A 9,601-nucleotide genomic window follows, 5' to 3' on the forward strand; every position below is an offset into this window, starting at 1 on the left:
ATACTGCAGATGCCTGAATCTGGAGCAAAATCAAAATGAACCTGATGGAGGAACTCAGTGGGTAAAGCAACATACAGTACGTGGGAGATAAGGATTTGTCAATATTTTGGGTCTGAATCCTTCATCAAGACTGCTTGGGTAGAATCATGCTTGTTATAATCAGGGTCTCAGTACTGGGATGTTGACCTCAGAAAGAACACCAACTCTTGGTGAAGACAGATGTTGAAAAGCAATGTACCAGTACTGCCTTTAATCAATTGAGGAAAGGTGCACTTCCCCATCACAATCACTTTCCCTTTTCCTCCCTTCCTTACTGAACCTTGGAACCAGACTCAATGCTGGAGACATGGCTGTTGAAAGTTCCTCCTGATTGGTCAACCTCCCCAACAGTATCCAGAATGGTGTACTTGTTACTGAGTGGGGTGGGGAGATGGCCACAGATGGTTCCTGCACTCTCAGGTAGTAACTTCTATCATTCCAGTTGGTCACCTAGCTACTCCCTGTTTGTATGTTTGGTGAAATTGCCTCATCACTAAACTAATTACCTTTGATGCCCACAGTAACCTGAATGAGTATATGCTTCAGCCACATGGATTACTTACATAGGCAACACAAGGCACTGCAAGATAACAAGTAAACAAATGCCATATTTCCTACACAACAGTGAAGCTACTGAGTTTTGACCTATGGTGAAGAATATGAAAGGGCTGTGAGTTGGAGGTGGCCACACCTCATGATGAACAAAGATTGTGGAAGGAGTTTCACAGGAGTCTCCACATTACCACATTCTGCCTTCTTCACAAATTTTAATGGCATGACTGAGATAAAATCTCGATGTACAGCTTGGTTGCCTTCATTAGTCCAAGCAGTGAGTATAAGAGCAAGGAAGTCATGTTTCAGCTATGTTGAACTTTGGTTGCACTTGGAATGTTGTGCACAATACTGGTCACCCCATTATTGAAAGGATGAGGAGGCTTTGGGGTATGGAAGATTTACCAGGATGCTGTCTGGATTAGAATGTATGAGTGATAAGGTGAGTTTGCTCAAACTTGGGTAGCTTTCTCTCAGAGGGATGATCTGATAAAAGTTTACAAATTTATGTGAGGTATAGGTAGGTTAACAGCCAAGTTATTTTTCACCAAGAGGGAAAAAATGTCAATTACAGTTTAATTTTATTGGTGTATTTAGAGTAGACAGGAGAGATTAACAGAAGATGTGCGTGGCAAGTTGTTTTACATATAGTGAGTAGCAGGAGCCTGGAACGGGTAGTGTGGAAGCAAATATGATACTTGGCATTTCAGGTAGACACCTGAAGATGCAGGCAATGGAGGGATATGGGTCATGAAAAGGTAGGGGAATTCAGTTTAATTTAGCTTAATGATCAGCTCAGACATCTCGGCAAGAACTTTGTGCTGGTTAATTCATCTCAAACTAGATGTAAAACCATCAAATGAAAGAATTAAAGGAGTAAACATTACCCTAAAAGTGGTTTGTTAATAAAGAATGAGAAATACAAACGCCTCAACCTTCATGGCTGGCGTAGCGGTTAGCGCAATTCCTTTACAGCGCCAGCGATCGGGACCGGGGTTCAAATTCCACGCTTTCTGTAAGGAGTCTGTATGTTCTCTCCGTGTCTGCGTGGGTTTTCCGCAGGGGCTCTGGCTTCCTCCCACTGTTGAAAAAATTTCTGGGGGTGTAGGTTAATGGGCGGCACAGTCTCATAGGCCAAAATAGCCTGTTACCGTGCTGTATATCTAAATTTAAAATTTTAAATAGCATACTGATAAAAATAATGAAATGAGTAACGTCTCTGAAACTTATATTTACTACTAACTAAACAGAAGTACATTTCTTCAAACAATAAATGCTGCAACAGTTAAAAGTGACATCAAATGAGAATGCTGATAAAGGATCAGACAGATTAAATAACAAAAATTCACCAGTGACAGGATTGAATTCAATGAAATTCCACTCTTAAATATTTAACATTTATTTGCATTTATTATAGGCAGCTAAACAGTACCTGTTACTGACATGGCCAGAACAAAGGGTGCTTGTGTTTGACATTAATTTTGTTTGGTTCTCTGAAGTCCCGGAACCAATGTGCATTTTGTGAATGCCATTTGTGATAGATAGAGTAGCGAGACTATAGAAATTGGTCATCATAAATGGATTAATCTTTTCATCTGCAGATATCAAATCCCTGCTTCTAATTCATGCCAAATTTCCACCAACCTGGTAGGATTTAAGATCAGACTCAAACAAGTAGATATTGACCTACATTCATTCATATTGTTAAAAGATTATTCATGTTGTTAATATTCACCATGAAAATGGGACAAACTAATCTAGTCGCTTCACTGTTTGAGCATTTCTGAGCTTGAACAGCTCAGTACCCATTTTATATCAGGTTGGGTGTACTGGAAGAGACTTCTCTTCGCCTTCCCTCTGAAGTGCCTGCAGATATCACATAAATATTGAGTTCTCCCCTGCCTGGAGCCCTATTTACTATATGGGGACAAAGTTTAAAGGTTAAACTGTACAGTAGGAGCAAGAGGAGAATAATAGATCCAGACAATGTGATAGCTACGCCTGCAATTAACATGTCACTCCAGGATCTTGCCGAAAAACGAGGGTCAGAGTTTGCTAGGATTATCAGCACATAACCACATATAAGTATTATGACTCCAGAAATTAAAATAAGCAAATAGTCAATTAACCCTCCACTCCTTAGCTTGTTAATCTGGGTTCGGTTCCTCATACAGTTCATATCTTGGATGGCAGAGCTCAGCAACTGTTTTAAGAGAATACCTAAAGCTAGGAGACACAGAACAGTCCCAACTCCCAGCCGCCATTCACTCGTTCGACTTGTAGCTGTGGACAATAAAATGATTCCCCCCAATCCCGTTCCCAAGATCAGCATAACAGCCACTGAGTAACATAGTATCGAGCGCTTAAGATCTTGGAACCACCACAATTCCACCTGATCCTCCAGGATACTCTGCTGGATGCGGGAAGGATTTGCTGAAGAACGGCCGGGTGTGATCTCAGAAAGCTCAGGCATCTGGAGAAATTTCCCACAGTTATTCAAAATGGAAAAAAAAATCAAACAAAACCTCCAAATTAGTCAAGCTGTTGAACAAGCAAACAACATGACTCAAGAGCCTTAAAATTGAGTAGTCATTTGGCAGAATTCTTCAGTGCTGCCTAGATTCATAAGGGTAGAAAATATAAACAAGAAGACACGTGAAAAGGCAGGTATGTCTTGAGGTCAGAAAGCATGAACTTCACGGATTACGACATGGTTTTCACTTCACATCAGAGATATTTGAACTTGCTGTAGATATTTTAAATCCCATTTTATGCTTTCAGTGTCGCCTTTTTAATTCCAATTCCCCAGAAGTTTCTTAATATCACAAATAAGGTAGTCTCAGATAATATGCCCAGCCTTTTATATGTTCAGGTGCCAAGGATACTCCATAATCAGAAGGCGCATTAAAGAGCTACAGGAATTCACTGAAGAATCACAGAAAACATGATTTGAACATCCACAAGCTGGAGTCCATCAATGAAATCACCCAGAGACTTCAAGTGCACCTTGTCTCCTTGTCTTCTTTGCTCATTTCAGTACTAATGATGCATATTTCCCATCCCTCAGACTGGAATTGAGGAAAGTTGCATTTTCTATGGTTCATTGAGTCTGGAAGACAGGATAGTGTAAATTCACAGTTTGTCAACTGCAGCTGCTTTGCTGGATACTAGTTTCAATTCAGTGCTGCCACTCAGAATTAAATCTCTCCAACGTTTTCTTCCTCAGTAATAATGTGCTTGGGCCAACAGCGTAATTTGACATTGGTTGATTTTCTCAAAAATAAGGTAGATGCAAACCTAATGCAAAGTAAGGCAGACCTCCAGTTCATAAATATCTTGCACAAACAGATGTTGATGCAACATTGCAATTCCAAAGGGTATTTGCAGTTTAACAACGGAACCTGCAAAAAGTGCAGTCGCCAGGCTTTGTTTTCCAGGATGAGCTTACAATTTCACTCTCATCACACAGACTCTGGATTTGATGTTCCTTCCACGTTATCACCCTGATGCTTTCCAGCCTTTCACAGGTGAAGGTTTTTCATTTCCAGCTCAATTTACTGCTGCCTTAAAGGAGGTCACAAATTAATCCAGCATTCAAGGTGGTGAGAGTTGCTGCTTTAGACAGCCATCTCGGAGAATAAAGTCACTCAATTGTCAGTTTCCGTTCAGCAGTTGGCAGATTTTTCTGGAGACTTTGTGGGTGGGGCTTGTTTTCCAGTTTCAGGTAAACCTCCTGTGAGCGAGCTCTGACTCCGCCTCCACTTCTGCTCCCATGAAGGTTCAGGTTCTATTATTTTTAGATAAAGCCTTTGGCATTTATGTTGGAATGTTCCAGCTTCTTAGGCAGCTTAAACAGCAAACAGCACAAAACTACTTTGCTGAACGAAGACGTCCCTGGTGAGTTTATAATCCAGTTTCAACTTTTACCTGGCATATTACACTTAAGGTGGAATTCAGGAAACACAGCAAAAGTTATACATTTATTTACAAAAAAAAACACCGATTCACAAAAGCGTAAACTCAAATAGTTTATCATTTTAAAAATAAATAAGCCAGATTTCATGCATAAACACTCATGATAAAAAAAAAATTAAAAGTTAATCTCAGGTTGAGTTTGCTTAGATTTCCTTAAGGGGAAAAAAGAGCTTAGTGGTGTTATGTTAGCACAAAGACCTTCTCCACTATCTAGCATTTCTTTGCAAATATATTGAAAATACTGGGCTACCCCCTGACTGGATCACACACACAAACACCCGCTCTTTGTTTTGTTCCTGCCTTCAGTGTCACTTGCTACATGCATTATATTTTATTGCTGATCAGTAGTGAGTGAGTGTGATCTTTGTCCAATGAACAGACCCTCTCTGTAACTGTACAGCTGGAAGCGGTGGAAAGGTTGCTACAAATGGTGGGTCTGTGGAACTGAAGGGTCAGCTGGTACCAGCTCTTCAAAGGTAGCGTGCCCCTTTGCATTATGAAATAATAGTGTCTTATGGGGTATGACAATAGTTCTAAACTGAATGTTTGGTCATTTTGTTTAATAATTCAGAGCTGCAATTAGTACAAAACTGCTGGTATGGTAAGTAATAATATTGAAGGTTTTCAGAAAATGGAATATCAATAACTTACTTGCTTTCAATAGGTACTAAATTGCTATCTACAATGCCTGTCTCTTGAATCAGTCAGAGGACACAATTGGAGACCATTCAGCCCTTCATGTTCACATCAGCACTTCAACAGAGAAAACCATTTGATTTCATTGCTTATGGTTTTTCGTTACCCTGAAAAATACACCCCTTCCAGTATTTATCTAATCTCCATTTGAAAGTTACCATTGAATATGGTTCTGGCACCAGTTCGGGAAGAAGCCTCCAGATCTAATTGGCATTCTTCATTACAAAGTTTCTCCCACCTGATTTGCTTGTCTTTTCTTTTTGGATGACCTGAGACAATGGAAGTTGTTGTATGAATTCTGCTAAATCTATTGATATTTGATTTCTAATTTTCCTTTTAACTTATTCTATCAAAATCTTTAATTATTTGCAACCAACCTTCTCTTAAGCATTTCTGGTTTAGGGATACAGTCATGCCTACTTTAGAGTCTTCACAAACCTTAGATCCTGACCCCTGTAACCATTTCTAAATTTTAAGCTGCAGCATGTAACAGGGCAATCCAGCTCATGAGCTTGCACCGCCCAAATGCAGCCATGTGACCAATTAACCTAAACATCTTTGGAACATAGGAGGCAACAAGAGCTCCTCCCCTGGGGGAAACCCATGGATACAACATACAAATTCCTTACAGACAGTGTTGGATATGAAGCCAGGTCACTGGCACTGTGATAATGTGGCTCTAACTGCTATGGTAATTGTGCCACCATTTTACCATTCCGGTAAATCTCTCCTGCAATCCCCCCCAAGTTATCACACCATTTAGTAACCAGTCATCTAATCAGATCATGACTTTCCAAATGTGCATAAATCCTATCCCAAAATATCTTTTCCAATAATTTCTCGACCACTGATGCGAAGTTTACTGGTCCATAGTTCTCTGGATTATCCCTTTGTGTCCTTCCTGAAAAACGGTACAATATTAGCCACTCTCCTGTCCCCTGGGACCTCTCCTGTTCGCAGTGAGAACGCAAAAGATCTTTGATGAGGTCCCGGTAATCTCTTTCAATAATTACTGATATATCCCAACAGTCACAGGGAACTTGTCCACTGAATGCTCCTCAGAAGACTCATTAGCACCCTTTTCTTAATCTCAAAATATTAAAACATGAACATTCTCCACATTATGCCTCCGATTATTGTTCTCTGACTCTATGCATAAATGCCCTCCTTTGTGCTTGAGTGATCCTATCCTCTCATTTTTAAAGCAAGTATAACATGCCTCAGGATTCTAGTTAATCTTGCTCATCAAGTGCATCTTTGGCCCTTTTGGCCTTCCCAATCCTCTGTTTGAGCTCTTTCCTGCAATCTTTATCATCCCTTCAGGGCCCTAGCTGATTGTACTTTTCTGAACCTTGCATATGCATCCCATTTTCTTTTTGACTAAGCTCATGATCTCTCTGGTCATCTCTCTGCTATCCCTTTCCTTGCTGCACACTAAAACCTGCTGGTCCTGGACTCTAATTGGTCAGTCTTTCAACAATTCCCACCTGTCCACTGTGGGCTTGCCCGATAATATTTGCTGCCAGTTTATTCTCCACATCTCCCATCAAATCCTGTCATGATTTTCCATCCCCCAATTTTAGTACTTTTCAACAAGCCCCAAACTTCTCTTTATCCATAACTGTCTTGAAAATTCAGGAATTGTGATCGCTATTCACAAAATGTTCCCCACAGAAATTCTGATCACTTGGCCAGGGTCATTTGCCAATACAAGGTCTATTATAGGCTTCTTGCTGGTTGGGCTATCAAAATGCTGCTTCAAGAAGTTCCCTTGGACACACTTAAATTCTGCCCCATCTAATGCTCTGGCATTAATGACTTCCAGTGGAAATTAATGTCTACCAGTATCGAATTTGCAACTTCTCATAATATGTCAACACATCTGTTCTTCAACCTTCTGGTGGCTATTGGGAACCCTGTGGTATAGTCTATCAGTATGATTGTATCTTTCTTATTTCTGATCTCCACCCACAATGCCTCTGTATCTGCACCCAGTATTAGGACCATGCAATAATGTTAACGTGAAGTCAAGACACAGAAAACAAGCAGAAACATTTGAATTTCCTGCTTTAAGAGAACATCATTGAGCTTTGTTCCCCTTGAAGAATTATTAACCCAACCTATCATAAAGATAAAGGTGAATAGGTGAAATGATGAGGTGGTGAGAAGGTCGGGGTGTAGGAGGTCAGTTATGAATCAATTGATCAAGTGGTTTGTGAACAGCAATTCCAAGGTTACAGTCCATGCAAACTGTACTGAAGTCGACCAATAATTATTTTAAAGATATTAAGGGGGATGGCTTGACATTTTCTAACTTATAAAATAATGCCCCGGAGTAAAGAGAAGTGGCATTTTAATTAGCACATGATTCATTATTTACTGCATAATGTGAACCTTGATTCATTGCAAATTTATTTCTGATCGATGTGAGCTGTGACCTTTTGATAGAATTTCTTGCATTCATTAATTGAAATGAGGTGAACACATTGATGGGTTCACATCACATGTGACCTTCAATGGGGAAATAACAGCCAATAGGATGTGGTGGCAGAGTTGGCATAGTGGTTAGCACAATGTCTTTATGGTGCCAGTGATCGGGATGGAGGCTTGAATCCCACACTGTCTGTAAGGAGTTTGCACATCCTCCCTGTATCTGTGTGGATATTCCCTGTGGGCTCGGGTTTCCTCCCACTGTTCAGGGTTGCAGGTTCATTGATATAAATTGGGCAGCAAGGACTTGTGGGCCGAAAAGGCCTGTTACCGTGCTCTATGTCTAAATTTAAATTTAAAAAAATAGAAAAATACTCAAATGTGCCCAGTCCAATGTTCTGATGGGCAGGACCTCGGCAGACATAAGCTCTTCACCACCACAAGCAACATGGGTACAATGAGCCCATTTCTTGACATTGGTCTCCGGACACCATTAGAGCAAGTTATCCTCCTCAGGGACATTGTTGTGAGCAGCTCACCATATTTTATGTGTCATCTCATCTTTCCAGTAAATTAACCTGTACCTTCTGTACTCTAAGCATTCCATGAGCTTTTTTGATTATTTCTCACGTTAATAATATACATACATGGATCCCAGAACTCCTTGAACCTCCACTGCTTTTTAGCTTTCCACCATTTAGAAACCATCTTATTTTAGATCCAAAATGAATGATTCACATTTGCCTACATTAAATAATATAATTCATACTTTTCACATTTGTTCAGTCTTTTTATTTATGGTTCTATCAACAGTCTTCAGAATGCCAAGTGCTGTAGGTGATTTGATGATCAGGTAACACATATTACACTGGTGGCTCCGGTATTATTTTTAGCACCACTGCACAATGGTATGAAGGGTCATTTGGGAAAGGTGATCAGAGAAAAACAGAAGGCCATATTTCTGTTCAATTGCATTGGATTCAGTGAAGACACTGACCAGAGGATGTCAATGGACCATTAACAAAAATGCTTTATGACAGAATATAGATATGTTTTTGGGAGATAAATGGGGGCAGGGATTTTAGTGTAGGTCACATACAAACACTTTAAAACAGATCTTATTTAAAATACTGGAGCTCTGCTCATGCTAGACATGTCGGGGCCTCAAAGCCTTTACAAAAGCTTTGGAGGGCACCCAAGAGACTTCACTAATGGATTGTTGTTTTCAAAAAGGCAACAGATGAAAGAACTTGTCAGAGCTGCATTCTGTCTGGAGTGGAACTTGCTGTTCTAAGAGGGTCATGTAGTTTTGCAAGCAGAGAGAGTCAAACAGGCTTTCTCTTTGAGAGAGAGAGAGAGAGAGAGAGAGAGAGACAGAGACAAAGATCAGTTTTACAGTCAGCAACAGCAACTAGGACTGGAACAGGACAAGCTGGAAAGCTTGTGGAAAACCCCATTTGGAAGATGGGTTGTGAATGCTTAGTTCAGCCTGGTCAAAGCCCTTGTGGTTAATGCAAGAGGAGAGGACTGGCTGTCTAATGTTCCACTTGAAATAAGAGAAACAAAAGGAACTCTCTGGTGACCTGAAAGAAAGAGGTTATCATCTGGAGAACCCTGAGGGGACAAGTCTCATCAGCAAGACACTGAAGTGGCTGATTAAAAAGGAATCAGTTGAGGGTGTCCTGGAACAATAAATCTCTCTCTCTGTAAACCAACAAGAACTGACAAGGTATCCATTGACCTTTCAAGCACCAAAGCCTGGTGAACTTTATAAACGTTAAATTCTGTGCACAGTATAAGAATTGCCTGTAACCAGTGAACTTGGAGGAATGAGAAGTGAGATCGGACTGTGAACCAAAGAACTTTTCTGAATTTATACACATATTATATACACTTGCGCTTAAAATTC

The 9,601-nt window shown here is 40.2% G+C and overlaps 1 protein-coding gene across 1 annotated transcript; it reads right to left on the minus strand.

Annotated features, from left to right (window-relative positions):
• Positions 1-1,951: 1,951 nt before the first annotated feature.
• LOC138762798 (transmembrane protein 125-like) lies at positions 1,952-3,171 on the minus strand. The gene has a single exon (XM_069936358.1). The coding sequence runs from the start codon at positions 3,062-3,064 to the stop codon at positions 2,402-2,404; it is 663 nt and encodes a 220-aa protein (XP_069792459.1). The 5' UTR covers positions 3,065-3,171; the 3' UTR covers positions 1,952-2,401.
• Between the last annotated feature and the right edge of the window lie 6,430 nt (positions 3,172-9,601).

Source organism: Narcine bancroftii, chromosome 5, assembly GCF_036971445.1.
Source record: "Narcine bancroftii isolate sNarBan1 chromosome 5, sNarBan1.hap1, whole genome shotgun sequence".
Lineage (NCBI taxonomy): Eukaryota > Metazoa > Chordata > Chondrichthyes > Torpediniformes > Narcinidae > Narcine > Narcine bancroftii.